Source organism: Teleopsis dalmanni, chromosome 1 (genome assembly GCF_002237135.1).
Source record: "Teleopsis dalmanni isolate 2A chromosome 1, ASM223713v2, whole genome shotgun sequence".
NCBI classification, from domain to species: Eukaryota; Metazoa; Arthropoda; class Insecta; order Diptera; family Diopsidae; genus Teleopsis; species Teleopsis dalmanni.
In genome coordinates this window covers 205516266-205533366 of record NC_051846.1, presented here as the reverse complement: position 1 = coordinate 205533366, position 17101 = coordinate 205516266, and the positions used below count along the sequence as shown (strand labels likewise).

The following is a 17101-nucleotide window of genomic DNA, read 5'->3' as shown; positions in this document are numbered from 1 at the left end:
AATTAGGCTGCATTTTAACTGTTTATAAAGAAAAATCAAAAAGGAGCTATTATTTTTCCTCAGCAGATAGGAGAAAATGAAGTTAGGGGAATAATTAGGAATGAAGCAAATCTTAAATGAACAAGAATATCATTATATAGAGATGTATTTCAAAAATAATCAATCTAAATACCATATATAGCGGTCTTAAAAGACATTTTTAAACAAATGAGTTAAATAGCAAAGTGCCATTAAAGCTATCTTCAATGCATGGAGACATAGTTGACCCTAATATATAATAATTTTTGATGGCATTTTGGAGCAAAATATCTCCAAAAATATTTTACTTAATGCGTCAAATGTCTTGTATAGCGTCCGCATTCATCTTCATAACTCACCATCATCGAAGTTATCTATTGTACAAGATATGTAGACATTGTTAAAGACCAATTAATCCAAACGTATAGTTAATTTCTTCGAAAATATGTTTACAAATATTTTACATACTCGTCTTAAAAACTGGATGCTTCCAATAATTTACATCCTGTATCTGTATTCAAATGATTAGTTTCTCTTTAGTACGTATTTTTAATTTGTGTTATTATTTGAGTTTTATGCTGCAAACGTTGTCCACGATCAGTTATGAAGACAAGGAATTATCTAAACGACAATTTAGAAACTAGACAGGTATTCGGGAATGAATCATATATATCGATTCTTGTGAGTTTTGAATTTATTAAATTTGTCCAGTAAGCATCAATACATCAACACCATATGAATATGAAAAGTGTGACAAGAATCAGTTCAAAATACGTATCTGCTCACGCCCTCATTTAAGTTAGTGTAGTTTGATCTAATAGGTTTGATGTCTTGATAGTGTGTATACCTATATGAGTATCAATGGCCGTAGAAAAAGAAATTGGTTCGAATTTTCGAAAATTCAAGGTTTGGTATATTATTTTGTAGATTATTTAAAGCTAGCATACATCCCTTTTATTAACATTGAATAACAACTTTCAGCTTGAATTTATTCTATTTTTCAGACTGATTTATCATTTACGTCAATCTTGCGGAAATTGAAAAGTTTATTTTTCGTTTTTTTCTACAGTAAAGAACTTTAAAAGGAAACCCAACAAGAGAGGAGTGAAAAGGATTTCTGAGATTGATATGAACGATAGAAAGCTTTGACTGTCATCAAGCGGTTGAGGCAGGTACGTACATAAGCATAAAAAACTAGAAGATAGAATAGAAAATATGGAAAAGAACGAACGCAAAGAGTTGCCACAACTTTTTAAATTAATTAAATTAACAAAAAATAGAAAACTAGAAAAAATTAAAAATATATAAAGAAAAGTTATAAAAACGTATTAAATGAAATTAACTCATTTGATTCACTGCTGTGATTCATTTGAAATCACGGGCTTTAATATTTGATATCCACGCATCCATTTCTGCACTACTAGAACTACTAGAACAAAGTATCTGGTAGCAATGTCATGACTGGAAGCAATAAATAGTAAGCTTTTTCACACATTTATTATCTCAATTAGTAAATAAAATGGTTTTTCAATAAGTTCTTTGTAATAAAAACAGATATGATATCATCTGAATATGCTTTGCCCATTTTATTATTGAAAAAATTAAATTAAATTTATTTAAATTTTGCAAAAAAAAAATAAATTGTTATTAAATTAAAAATAAAATTTAATATGAAAAGTTTTTAAAGTTTTAGTTGAAATGAACTGACAACCTAACTTACTTTTAATTCGCTATATGACCTTTTGAAAAATTTTGTTTAACAAAACGGAAAGTGAAATGACAAGGATGTGCGGGGAGTAAAAGTTGGAAAAGGACATGAGTTGGAATTGCAATAGCGGGACAAAAAATCTCACTTTTGCGTGTTAATGTCTCCGTTGTTCAACTTCAAATTTTTAAGCACAAAACAAATTGTAATGGCGTTGCAACCACATCCGGTAATAAAATTTTGTTAAAATAGGAAAATGTGTTCTGTGCTTCCGTGAATTTTTAATAATTTTTGCATTTAAGTTCTGGAGTTTTTATTATATTTGCATACACTGTGTGCACTTCAACTTTGTGACCTTAGCTTTTAACTAAATTTTGCTGAACGTTTTTGTAATTAACAGAATATCGTACAGTACTTACTTAAACGGAATATATAAATTTTTGTGATAATTTTTTAATGAATTGCTAACACATTGCTTTTAATTTTTCAGGATGTTCATTTAAGGACATTTGAAAGTAATTTAAATTATTAATTTAACACTTTAAGTATTAATCGCGGTGCAGAGTCTTAATAAATATTTCCTCTAATTTCATCCTTCAATTACAAAGCTATACTACGTGCCAATATTCAAGAATATTTATTGACAGAAATCCGTTTAAGTGTTAAGCTATCCATTGCACACATTTATTAATCGATGCCTAAGCAACATATTAGGCATATGGTGGTCTAGAACGATTTCAAAGGAAGAGTTATAAAGAATAATGCTCCAAACAAACATAAACAGTGAGATAAGAAGAAAGAACTATGGTAAGTCTTAATGAAGATATCGCGCATGCTGCAATTACTTGGAAACCTCAGGAGACTAGGCGCAGAGGCATAGCAGCAATGATCCGAAGGACAGTTCAGCAGGAGACGGGCAAATCGTTTAACAAGTTGAGAGCAATAGCACAAAATAGAAACCATTGGAAAACTTTTGTAGACTCGTTAAGGTCCTAATGGAGTATGGAAATATTAATAAATTAAGCTGTCCGTGTTCAAATGTGTATAGGTTGTTCTATCAATAAAAATGTTTATGCGATAATTAGTAAATATTTTATGAACGAAAAACCAAGACAGGCTCTATGCATCCCCAAGAAGAACCGAAACAGATATAAATAATTTAATAGTTCTATAGTATTATATAATAGTAATATATAATAGTATCAATATATAATAATATAATAGCACGCTTGTGAAATAAAGTGCAGTGAAATATTCAAAATGTTGAAGAAAGTTTTTGATAGTATTATAATCAAAAAATTATAAGAAGTGCAAACGCCTTCAGGTAGGTCCAAACACCACTATGTGGTCTTAGCTTTCTATCGCATCCATCAACGATAAAAACGTAAGAAAAACTACAGATGAAGAACTACATTTGTGTCGAAATGGAATGTTACCTATTAAAAAAATGGCTTATGTGAATACATGAACCTTTAAATAAATGTTTTGAACATGAAACGAGATACATCAAAATTTGTTTCAAACATCATTATTTTTATAGCAATATATCTCATATAAGTGAAATCATGACATGAGCTCTAGACTGTATCTAAGAAGGCTTTCCAATAGTAGTTTTTAAAACTGAAAACTAGTATAGCATATTATTTATAGGTAATAAGTTAATTCTTTGTTATTTTCACATAACACCGAGCTACAAACATTTTAAGTTTAGAAAGGGAAATTAAATAATATCCACAAAGGAAATTAAAGCTTTATAGAAGATTTCAATAAGATTTACTTATAATTACTAATATTTTACATCTTTGTTTACAAATCTTAAATTCTAAATATTAAAGAAGGAATTATTGTTAGCACAGCATAAAAGGCTAACAATAGCAAGTTCTATTCTATTCACAGAAGCTTTGGTTTCCTAAATATTTAATTAGTCATATTACATCTAGTACTTATTTACCGCATTATAAAAGAAAATCTTTAAATTTAAAGATGCCAAGCAAATATTTGCATAAATTTTGAAGAAAAGCAAACAACTTCCTTTTCAGCGAAAATCTTGCTTGGCATTGCACTTGTCAAAACTGACACTCAAAATGAACTGTCAGACGTGGGATTAAGTACCAAAATAACGAAAATAATTTCATTAACAAGTAGGACAATTTATTAACTTCTTCATAAAGTGGGCTTAACGAGGGGAAAACTAATGTCAACTGTCAAGTGTACATGAAAGGGAAAAGCAGTTCAAATAATTCACTTGAAAAATAAGAAAAGCACATGCTGCTTCATAATTTTTCAAGTGTTCCTTCTCATTTTTACTCCACATTTTTTTTTTTAGGTTTTTTCGGCTTGGACATGACAGTAACATTTATTTGAAAGGATACTTAATTAAAAATGAAAGTAGTTTCAAGGGTTTTTTATAAATGGAAAATAACCGTTTAATATTGTGTCCAAGCAGTTACATTTTTAATGAGCTCATAAATAATATTTTCCAAAAAAATATTCCTGAATATTTAATATTTTTTTTTGTCGTATTAATTTAGTTGTAATCACAGGAGATTCCACTTAAATTCAGTATTATTTCCTTTTTAACAATTTTAGATCAATTCAAGGCAACTGAAGTTAAATCTGCAGTTCGTTTTTCTTCGAGATGTTTGGGTTTTTGGTAATAATGAGTAAACGTTGAATACTTATAGTTTTCAATGACTATTACAAAATATCTTATTTTAGAAAGGATGAATTTTGTAACTTAAACAAAACTGGTATTAATAAAAAAATATATATATTTACATTAGACATCTTTCTCAGAACTTTCCTCATTTTTCAGAAGAAGGGATTTTTCAAATGCTTCTAAAAAACGTTATTGATATCACCAGCGAAATACTGAAATCACACATTGGACTTCATCTGGGTCACAGCTATGACAGTAATTTTTGAAAGGAATTTCTGTCCGGTTGTAATATCTGCCTGTAAGAAAATAGTCTTGGAAAGTCAGAAAAGATCGAATCCATATAAGAGCAGAACAATTCTTTATTAAATGTAGGTGTGCCATATCATGCATATAATTTGATTCCTTACTGTAGTGTTTTTGATCCGATAAAAATTTAAAATTAATCGATGAATGAACCGACATCTGATTTAAATGTGTACGACATTCCGGCACAAACTTAGATGCTATGAAAACACGATAAATGGCCCTTTGTCTGTCACAAATAATAAAAAAAAAATTTCCAACAATTATGTTATTATGAGAAAGCCATTTAATAGTAAGATAAATAATAAAAACTTTTGCTTAAAATATGTTAGTTGTCTGAAGTGGCTGATCGGCAGATATCATTTCGCCTCACATAATAAATAATTATTTTTCCGTTTGAATATTAAGATGATCATGTAGTCGAAAGTATAGTTCTTATTTTTAATTGTAGAGCTATATGTGTAAATTTTGATGTACTTATTTGAGTGGCATTTCCTCGCTATTATCGAATTCCCTTGTAGGTATGTAAGTAGAGCAATAATTACGAATTAATATTGGGTGAGATAATCGAACCGCAGTTTAAGATATATCATATGTTATACGTTCACTGAGTTATTTATGTATTGTCTATGTACTTATTGGTTTATGTTTGGTCTGCTCTTAAGTCCAAAGCGGTATGTAGCGCATTCAGTAACAAACTGATAAATTTAATAGTCATAACTTGTGTATTAGAGATGTCATTCAGTTCACAGCCATACGTCAATTAATTCAATATGTAAACTTTCTGTCAAAAACTATAAAGGAAGTTTGTGTGTCCTTAATTTCGAATTTAAATTTATTCCCAATTATTGAAAATGATAGCTGACAATATTGACGATTACATAGTAATAGTAAATCATAAATAAATATTTGCATTAAAATATTTTTGCATTTCATGTATGAAAATAGAGATGTGTGTAACATTTTGCTCAATAAATTAACAAAATAATTTGCATATTCGAACCCTTCAGCGTTTTGTCATTGATTGTAAACTTAATCGCTGAAAATATATCATTCCAAAAATTTAGATATTTTAAAATTGAATAATTTTTGTAGCTGCGAGTCAGTAATTTGACGTTAATGAAATAAATTGAAGTGCATTAATTAATTTCCCTTTGTGGTCTTAAGCATGTTTTGTATTCATTTAGGTTTAGTAAATTGAAATAAAATTAAAACTAAAAATAAAATTGAAATGGAAATTCTGTTTAATTGTCAAAACCGCAACATCATTTACTGAGCAACAAGCGGATTACAGCAAATGCGCCGTTTGTGGTAGGATGTACTCAGTTTGCTTCGTCAAATTACGTTGATCAACTCTTATTGTTTGAGCTATTTTGTTGGTGATGATACAAATGAAAAGTTACATGTCCTCAAAATAATTTCACAATTTTGACAAAATAAAATTCGAAATCAAATACGATTTTAAGTCAAAATTATTGTAAATATCATGGGAAAATATATCAATGTTATATATATTCTGAGATATATGCAACCCTATGGCGTTCAGAACTGTTGTGCCTCTTTATATATTTAGAGTAACTGTTTCAGCCCTATTTCCCCAATAAAAAGTAGTATTTATTCTATTTTACACATAACGAATATAACTTTATTACATCTACAACTATAATGTAATGCTATATAAAGATTAAATTCTTTACTATAAAAACATAAAACATCTCTCAGTCTTATATTTTTATTAAATAGTAACATTTATCCAATTTAACGCTCAGCGATTAATTAACTTTATTAAGCATTAAATTAACTGCACAGATTTATACATATATGTTCCTTCAATTTCCCCAAATTCGCAACACCTTTTTGACAATGAAGGCGAAGTCGGAGAACTTGAAACTCATTTTAGAGTTTATTGAATGACGCGAGATACAGTTTCCGCTTATTGAAAAGAATTTCTTTACCGCCCTTATTTAGCAATATTTTTATCATTTTTGATAATAATCTTTTTTTTGATTTTGATATCAAAATCAATCTACTTTGTTTCCGTCAGAAAGTAGAGTTTGGTATACAAGATCTTCATAATACTGCGAAACAAGAATTTGAACGCACCTAAGTTAGTTACTAAGGTTACTTCTTAAAGATGCATCCAAATAATATATCGGATTTAATGCTTGAGCTAAAACTATATGATATGCTGTCGATACATATTAATTCTATATTCGATATAAGTCTTATTGGTTTCATCGGCAGCGATTATAGATCTAAGGTAGTATAACATTGCAACGTTTTGAGATTGTTGTGCTTCTATATTCAGTAAATCATATGGGGTTCAAGTTAGATATATATAGCTAACTCTAGTAGAAAATCATTACTATTGCCATGGACAATCTTACTTTCGATTTCTTGCAATATCTCTTAAATGAATATCGGCATATACGATTATATTCATCATTTGATATGGGGTTCGAGAAATTATTATTAAGCTGGTACTCTAAGTATGCGTTTGCTTAATACCATAAAAGCACTCATAAGTTCCATTTTTAGTATTGTAGAGTATTTAGTATAGTAGTATTTTTTTTAGTATAGTATTTAAATTTTTAAATAATTTTTAAAAATATTAATTATATTATTTGTAACTGTGATTAATGACTTTACCATTACTGAAAGTTAACTAAACAGTAAATTATTTTTAACCATAAATTAAATTGTTTTATATAAAGTAATTAATTTTATTTATACTTAAACATATGTCAAAATACATAAATCTAGAATATTAAGCAATAAAATCACTAATTGAATAAGCAACACCAAAAAATTTTTAATTATTTAATTTATATTTTAACAAAATAATATGGAAGTAGTTAAGGTTTTATAGTCAATTCAAATAGTTCATATGATTTCATAGATCATAGTATAAGGCAGAATTCATTACAGGATAAACGAAAATAAGTTTAGTTTCTACTCTATAATTAAAATTGAGAATTATATACAAATAACTTTCAAGAAGGGAACTTTTTAAAAATTGTGGAAAAAATTTTATTTGGTATTGTTGAAGTAAACATGTATCTACCAGTAGTATAGAATATAAATAAACAGGGTACTAGCTACTAACGGAGCGGAGCACTGCGGTCATAGTTGATCCTCTGAGCTGCAACAGACCCTAACCGAACAGACGACATTCTGGCTTTCGAATGAAAATCAGTATGTCAGCCGTTAAGGAACTCCTAATGTCAGAAAGGGACAGTAATTTTCGACCCAGTGACCTCTTCATTGCCCAGATCAAGGCGTGACTGTCAGAGAGAAAATGACTGGAATACATGTTTGTAGTAATGCATGTTTATTTCCTCAAAAATAAACATTGACATGATGCCTTAATGTTCACATATTTATATAATGTCCGAAAGTGAGTCGATGATCTTAAAAACTTTAAGTATCTGTTTGTGTATGTTATAGCTAAGCTCTCGACAAGGAGATCTCCGTATAAATTTGTCTACTTGATCTACCAAAGTATTTTCGAATGATTTGAATGCTTGGTATAAGCAGTACTAAAGCGGTTTGAGTTTCGTTTTTGGAACCTTATTATAAGCAGTGCAGACATTAAGCAAGGTCGGCCTCACTAGTTGATTATAAATATACAGTTTATTTTTCAGTTTCAGATTATGAATATTTAAAATTGTTTAAGTGTTTTTATAACCTGTATTTGTTGGATGTTTATATGTTATATTCAAGACAACTTTTTGTTGAATGTAAGGTCCAACTATTCCTGTATGTCGCTCCATTCTATGTAAACGCTACTGACATTTAATCTTGAGGTAACCTCTTTCTTCTTTCTCGTAAAGTATATCATTTGAACATTTCTTATAATAGAAAGTTTCAAACGATTTAAACAGTATATATATTTTGTAAGTAAAAATTACTTTTAAACTTTATAGCAATTTATTTGTGAGGTGCATCCTCACCACAACTCGATTATTGTACATCAAATCCTAAGTTGGTTTTGCATAATTCAGTAACGATGGTTGGAGGAGTAAAGCAATTAGTAGTGCTATGAAATTGATATTACACCATTTTGCAATGTTGCAGTATTGTTGACATCGCACACATATATTCAATACAATGCCATTCAATTCGATTAGATACATTTGCATATCGTATGAAGAGATAAATCGTTAAGTAAATAACCAAAATTGTGCGGCAATACAGTCAACAACGTGTTAACGATCGCTATTTGATTGCAATTGTTGTGGTATTTCGTCGCTACGTTAGCCGTTTTGCTTATTAGTTGAATAGCAATGACTCATTTATTATGCAAATGCATTGTATCTAAATCCACAAGCTCTCGACAACTACACAAACATCAACAAACAATAACAATAGTAGCAAAAATGACCACGTCAGCGTCAATAGCAGCATTACACAGTGGCCGTTCTCGTGGTTTTCCTGTTTTCCCATGATACTTTTCTATTTAAATTGTTGCAAATGTTGCCTTCCCCATTTCAATTTCCGCTTTTCCTTTCGTGAACGATTGTATCCGTGTTGGTGTGGGAGTGTGCATATCCGGCATTTAGAATCTACTGAATCCATCAGTTGGATAGTGTCACTGTGCACTGAATGTACTGTGCTTGTACCTGAAATTGTTGAAAATTTTCTAACATTTGTATTAGAATTTTATTAAAACCCCCTCTTCCCGCATTCGCTTGTCGAGGGGAACAGAAGTAATGCGATTTGTTGCTGGCTGTTGTAGTCGCTTAATCCAAGGCAATGAATTTGAGCTGCACCATTTTAATTTCAACATCAACACCTAACATTTTTAGGAACGCAGGAAACAGACTTTTAATTTTGTCCATTCTCTTGGTTTTTCCTGATTTTTGTCCTATTTTGTTTGTTTTGTTTTATTTTGTATTTACCCAAAAAATAGTGGTCAAAAGCCTAATTGAAATTTTATGTTTCGTAGTAAGTGGTTTTGATAGTTTTTTTCTCAAACGGATTTCGGCCCTTATGATCAGACTGGCTTCGAAAGGTGAAAGTATGTTAAAGTAATTTTACTGAAAGGTACGATTCCAAGAATCTTAGTTGAAGTTAAGTCAAACAAAAATTGATTTTTAGAAAGAATTGTACTATATTTTCGTCTTGGACATGTATTTGAGAAAATTTAAATCCATACAAAATTTAAGGAGTTGATGGCTTACTTATTTTCGCATATGTGTATTTAGTTCAAAATTTGTAAAAATATAAAAGTAAAAAAAAATTTATTTTAATTTCATTACAAAATTTATGGTCTTGTAGAATGTAAAATGTTTTCTACATCCGCGAAGTTTGGTCAAGTGTTGGCAAAACATTTCGAAAATATATAAAATAAGCTAAAAACATGTTTGTATTGATAAAACTCAAATTCTTCCATTACAACACCCCTCACCTAATTATTGAATCAGCGACATTTAAAAGGAAATCGGAATTGCCTTCAGTAAAGTGAGTACTGTAGTGGACACAGTCTTGGATTGTGTTTTTAACTTTTTCTTAATAATTTTAGACTGCACGACCACTATAACGTTGTGGTGGACTTCACTAGGGTTGTAGTGTTGGTCACAGTAATAGGTCAGCAAAGCACTTCAATATGGGAAGATACAGACTAACTGCATAAAAACTAAGGAATTTTGGCCATAAATTAGTAAGAAAAGATCGGGGGAATTAATTAACCTAACCCGAGCAAATTTATACAAGATAGTGGGAATTATTACGGGACACTGCCCTTTGGGAGGATATGCCGTGAGGCTCAATATCAGGACCTCCTTGCACTGTAGACATTGCATGCAGGATGATGAAAAAGAATCACCTATACACCTTCTGTTATAGTATCCTGCTTTCACAAGAAATAGATTCTCCTACTTAGGGTCGCACTTTTTCAATTCATTAAGAGAGCTAGATTCTAATTCCATAGCTCGTGTCAATGGCTTTGTAGTCAGTACTAAATGGCTATAGTGACAGGTGTTAAATTCTTAAGGGTATCACAATGAACCTCATGATTTAAGTGAGTCTTCGGACGGTCCCAGTAACCTAAACTAACTCAACCTTCGTTTTTATCGATGAATAGCCTGATAAGCTGATAAAAAGTTATTTCCCTAAAACTTGTTTGGGGGATACCAATGTTTATTGGTATATTTTTCCTGCGGTTTTTCACCTTCCTGTCAACTATTATCTTTCAAAGACACTGGAACCAGTAGATTCTGTTATAGACAGAGTAGAAGATACGTCCGTTTCATCTGCTCTTCAATTAGAGGTACTTTTTCACGAACTCCAAGTGACTTTTATAGAACCGAAAAAGTTGTAGAATCTAAAAGCAAGAAATAATGTTATGTTTGTCATTATCTCCCGTAATCGTTAAGATTAGTTTTGGTGACTCTTTTGTGAGATAGCACAATCGATCACAACGTACTATTATGTTAGGTTCAGAATACTCATGTTGACAGTTGTTAGCACTTCCACTTGAAGGCATATTGCCCATTGTGATGCCCTCTAAAATTTTGCCGGAGCAGGCGAGTTGCTTACCTTTATTATCCTAGTTAAACTATTTGGTTTTCCAGGTGAAGTTGAGGAAATCCGAAAAGTTTACTTTCGTTATCTCTTCCAAGCCAGCGAAAAAGCGATCCCCAAGACATATGTATCTTTGCTTCTTCAAATAATAATAATGCTGTGATATAACGTCGCATATATAAAATGTTGTTTAATACCATGTCGTTGTTGTTTTGTTGAAAGTAAATCGTTTCTTACTTTGCGAAACTATTCTGCAAACTCTGTCCTGCTGGTAACATTTTAACAAACACTAGAAACTTAAATAAAAAAAACAAGAGTTATGTTAAAATTATGATTTTATTAAACGGAAATTCATTTTTCCATTTCTAATAGAAAAAAATGTTGGTGCTTTTAATGAAAAAATAACTTTTCCACTTCAGTTGCACAAAACACTAGTCAGAGTGATGGAATTCCTTCATATATGCACCGAGCAATGCTTTTGCAACTCAGTTTTTTGCTATTGTAAATTGCGTGAAATTTTTGTGTTTCCCCTTTTAAAAGCGGTTAAAAACACTTTGTAAAAGTTTAAAATTTTTATTACTATTTCTACTATTATTTTTATTATTTTATTTTTAAATTTTCTGTTAACCACAACAAAATTTCTAATTCATGGTTTGTTTGGTGAATTATTAAACTTTTTTGCTCTTCATATCTCAGCCAAAATTTTATTTAACATTTGGCGTATGTGCGGTTAGTACATAAAACAATTCAAGTGCATATTTGGATGAATATTTCAATATTTTTTCAAAAATTTATTCACTACATAAAATAATATAAATTTAAATGTAACTTCAAATTTAAACTTTTGTGTATTACAACAAAAAAATTGGAGCTGCAATACAGTATATTGAATGTATTCGAAATATTTACTTTATTTCTCTCTCTCGACTATTGAAAATTAGTAACCATTTTAATTTATATCAAAATAGTTATATTTAGAATAGTATTTATGTTAACAATAGAAATATTATTATGTTTTTCAATTAAAATTCATAAACTGTGTTTATATGGTTGGTATGCATATTTTCTATTATTTAAAATTTAATATTTCATTTAAAAAAGTCGTATATTTCTCCATACTAAGCAATAGTTCGAATACAAGCTATGAAAAATGTTTCCTAATAGGTAAATAAACAAAACTTATATGTTGAAATAATATTTAAAGTGTACAAATACATAGATATACCGACGACAAACGTTTAACTAGCGATCAGGAGAAAGCAATCGTCTGGGCTTTAAGTCAGTGCACATCTTTGTCTAGCAGCCTTCGTCTTACTCTCTTAAAGACTCAATTGTTAAATGATCGTTACAACACTGATTGGTCATCAGTAGAGTTATCAAGTTCGGATAGTTCTTTGGACACCAACAAGCAAGAGGATGCAGAAGCACATATTAATGAAAAATTGATAGATTGTGGCCTGTCAAATTTATTAAATACCGATAAGATTACTAATATTCAAGAAGTTTTGGAAAAAAATCTTAAAATTAATTGCGATTATCTTAAATTAAAGAGAAGTATCGAATCTACTCATGAACATCTAAAAAATGCTATAGAGAATGATAAACAGCGGAAGGTTAAACAAGACGAATCAGAAATGAATTTGCGTTTTGAAAATATAATTTAGAAACAATGAAAACTAATGGAAACCAGGAAAATTTATTTTTAAAATAATTTCAAAATTTAATTGATTTCATATTTAACATTATATGATAACTAGGCTTTGTGTGAAACCAAATAAAGGGGAAAGTATATATTTTATGTTCATATTACTACCCAGACCATAATTTATAACCTTCAATGTCATGAATATTCATGAATCTTCAAAACCTTAATGCCATAAAAATAGTAGACTAAATTACTTTAAAATATTGATGAGTTCTTCTATATTTACTACTAAGTGATGAGCTCAGTTACTCTGTATTTTAATACGGATCCAAAGAGTTTGATGGAAATAGTCGCAAAAAATACATATAGGGTTTTTAATTTCGTTATTACTTTATTTTTTAAAATAAACTTTTTCCTAGTCACCACAGTACTAAAAACGATAAACGATGTTTTTCAATCATATTTTATACTCATCCGCCGATCATCCCTTTAGTAACTTGGTCAAAGTCATTTGCAGGACAGGCAGTGTATGAAAACAATTTTCCTTATTCGTGAATATCAGTTGGGGAATATTCAAAGGTCGTTCTTAATTATATTAGGTGACTACGATGGATACGATGGCTTTGTTCAATTGTTCATTATGTGGCATCCTATCCATCCTATTTCAGTCGAACTTATGGAATTATGATTGACATTAACATCATTTTGGTTCTCTGAATGCTAAATTTCCTCTATTTTGGCTCTCTGCTGATTTTTGACGACCATTTCGCACTCTACGTTTTGTTTTTTGATAGTATTAGAATCGTATTTCACGTATCGGATTTCATGAGATATTTTCTTGTGATAGATTCTTATGAGATATTTTTAATATATATTTGCAGTGCTGAACTCTTCACTTTTTTTGGTTGCTATAAAATTATGTGGCATAAGGCTGGTATGGACTCTCATTGACTCAAATCTTCGATCAAAACTCAATAACCTACGCTTTTCAGTATCCCAATTCCTTTTTTAATGTGTATCAGAGAACTGACCGGTCTGCTTAAAAAAATTGTTTCAACTTTTTCAACCTTTTTCGAAACTTCAATACATTGTTATAAGTCTCCAACCTTCCTTAATATATATAATGTGTATGTACTTTGGATATCTTCAATTGGTTTTAAAATATACTATTTTGCTCGTACTTAATTTTATTTATTTTAAAACTATGTAAATTTTTTATACTAAAATATTAAATTGATAATAATATAAGTGGTTGTAAAAATTTCTACGTACTTGTTATTTGTTTACAAAATAAAACTCACTCGCAGTAACTTCTGTTATGACACATTCTTTTCCAATCACTTAAATGTATTGAGTCACACCCTTACAAATATTTTCAGATGTATGACACTTAAATAAATAACCCTAATAAAGTGTCCTTGCCAAATGGCACTTTAAAAAATCACTAACAAATAGACAAACAAAATTTTAGCAGTGCGGATACAAAGCGAAAGGAAAATTGTTCTGGACGCAAGCCCAAAGGGAAGTTTTAGACATGACGGACTATGAAAGAATTCGAGTGTGTTAAAATACTTAATAAAAATGTCAAAATGTCAAGCTTAAAACACTTTTCTGGAATTTTTTTGTTAAGTGCATTTGGGTAATTGTCTGCCAAAATAGTAAAGTGCCTTGCAGTGATATTTAAAGGTAACCATTGTGTTTGAAAACCTTGAATAATTGAATAATTGTCAATTATATATGAATGAGTGTGTATAAATCTGATAAATGCTATTATAGTTAAATAAACTTTATAGACAAGCATATAAAATAAGTAACTACAATTATCAGTTGTAATTACAAATATTACCTACAGTTTTCAGTGCCTCCCTAAGGTTGATCCAATTCTCTCTTCAATGAAAGTGTGCCGAAATAGTTTTTATATTTTAACCAAATAAACAAGAGACGATTGTGGTAAAATATAGCTGTATTACCGTATTGGTAAAATTTCAAAGATATTCAAAACTATATTATTGTGTAGTTTGCTACCAGTAATTGAGAATAAAAAGATCATTCCCTAACAGCAGTTTGGTTCACGATTCAATAAGAATACTATCGATCAATGTCATCGTATTGTGAAGAACTTTTCGGAAGCTACAATAAATAAAAAATATTGCTTTGTAGTATTTTTATATAGAGATCATTATAGAACTTACTACTTGATAGAATACCCAGAATGAAGTATGTATGAAATCAAAAGACTACTTCTTATCCTACATAATTTTAAACTCAAATAATATTTTAGAGAAATATATCATTAAATTATGTTTATATTAAATATAATATAAGCAATATATATACTATTAAGGCAGGAGTTCTGCAGGGTAGTGTTTTGGGGACTTGGGATATCCTTAATATACAAAAAGTTTAGCTCTAAAAATGCATTAGTTGCTAAATACGCAGGCATTATGACATTATTATCCTTCATTTTTTTAGGATATGGAAACAATAGTTTAAAATTCTTTTCATTTAAACTCATCTCAACTCTTTAACCAAGTTATTCAAAACTGCTTCTATTCTAACTCTTCAATTACATTACTTTATAAAAACTTGGATCAATCAGTCATTGAAAACTCACATAATATGTGTGATAATTAATGTGCAATAATTTTTGCTGGAAATACCTAATGGTTAAAAAAAAGCGGTGTAAAATATCTCGACATACATTAGGATAGAAGATGAAAGTAGAAATATTACAACCAAGTCTAAATAAAAACAAACGTTATCTAGAAACCAAAAACAATGCACTGATTGATAGGTCTAAGCTTTAAAACCTTTTTAAAAAAGTTATTTTGTACAAAACTCTTATAGCACTAATTTGAACATAAGGAGTACTATTATACGGATCTTCTAGTAACTCATATATAGAAATACTGGAAAGACTTTAAACAAAAAGGCATATTTTAATTACTATTACCTATTATATTATTATTATAATTACTATTATATTAACTATTACCAGTCTCCTGGCAGTCCCCGAAGATCTACTTGTTCCCTAAATCATCGCTGAGATTGATGATTGTAGCTCTTAATATTTTCATATATACTCGTATAAACCTATTAGCTGCGGTGCTGTTAAATGAAATTTACGATGTACGAAAACTTAAGGAGTTTAACATTATAGACTTCTCATTTAGTCAAAAATAAATTAAATTACAGTCAACTACGAGTATAATAAGTATAAACAGTAATAAATCAAACTTATGTGTTTAAATGGCTTAATGGAGCATTTGATTTAAATTCATATTTTATAAATGCTACTAATTGTTTATGGAGACTGTAAATAAAGTGTTATAAGATAGAAAAATTAAAAATAAAAGTTTAACAAATATAGTAATGTCTTATATCAATATAAATCATTTCAGAAACTCAGATATAAATCACTGAATTCTGTTAAATGTTGATTGTCACTTAATTGCTTTGACTTCTTATGGTAACAGTTGTTTAAAGAAAATGCCTATCTATCAACAATTCTTTTGTGTTGTTAAGAACAGTCTTCATAACTGTTTAAGTTAAATGTATACTTACAGAAATTATTTTTAAAGATACTTTATGTAAGTAAAACTCTTAAAAGAGCATTAAAATAAGAAAAGGTGCTGGAAGCGTGAAAAGCGAAACTTTATCTTTATTATTTCTGAGACCAACCATTGTATCCTTTTCAGTTATTGTTGGCATAATTGCGCACTTAAGTGGCTTTCAGTCTTACTTCTATAAAATTATTAGTAAAAAATACAATTCCAAAGTAATTTTAGGTAAGTGTGCTTATTGTTTTTAATATGGCATTTATTATTTTCAAGCTTTTATGTGCCCACATATACCTTGTTGATCAAAAAATAAAAGATATGATTTAAAAACTCTTTTGAGAGTTTTATATAGTGTTTATTTTTGATATAATATTCTTTAAGTATTATTAAGGAAGTAATTAATTTTAATTTACTCTTCTAAATGAAACTGAATAAATTCTTTTGCAAATATTTTTGTTTCAATAATTGAATAAAGACATTTATTAAATAATTACAAATAAATTTGTATTTAAACTTGTTTTCATTTATTTTTTTATATACAATAAATATTGATATTCTCACATAATTTTTCTGAAATTTATGAATTTTATTTCAAATATTTTTTTTTATAAGATATTTTCTTCTTGAAATTCCATTGAGTTTCTCGCAATTTGCTTAACTATCGACATATAATATTGTTAAGCCAA

At 29.2% G+C, this 17101-nt stretch overlaps 1 protein-coding gene across 1 annotated transcript; it reads left to right on the top strand.

Moving 5' to 3' along the window:
- Nucleotides 1-12227: 12227 nt before the first annotated feature.
- Nucleotides 12228-13226, top strand: LOC119674891. Its single transcript, XM_038086050.1, has 2 exons — nucleotides 12228-12374; nucleotides 12430-13226. The coding sequence occupies exons 1-2, from the start codon at nucleotides 12361-12363 to the stop codon at nucleotides 12872-12874; spliced, it is 459 nt and encodes a 152-aa protein (XP_037941978.1). The 5' UTR covers nucleotides 12228-12360; the 3' UTR covers nucleotides 12875-13226.
- Nucleotides 13227-17101: the final 3875 nt, after the last annotated feature.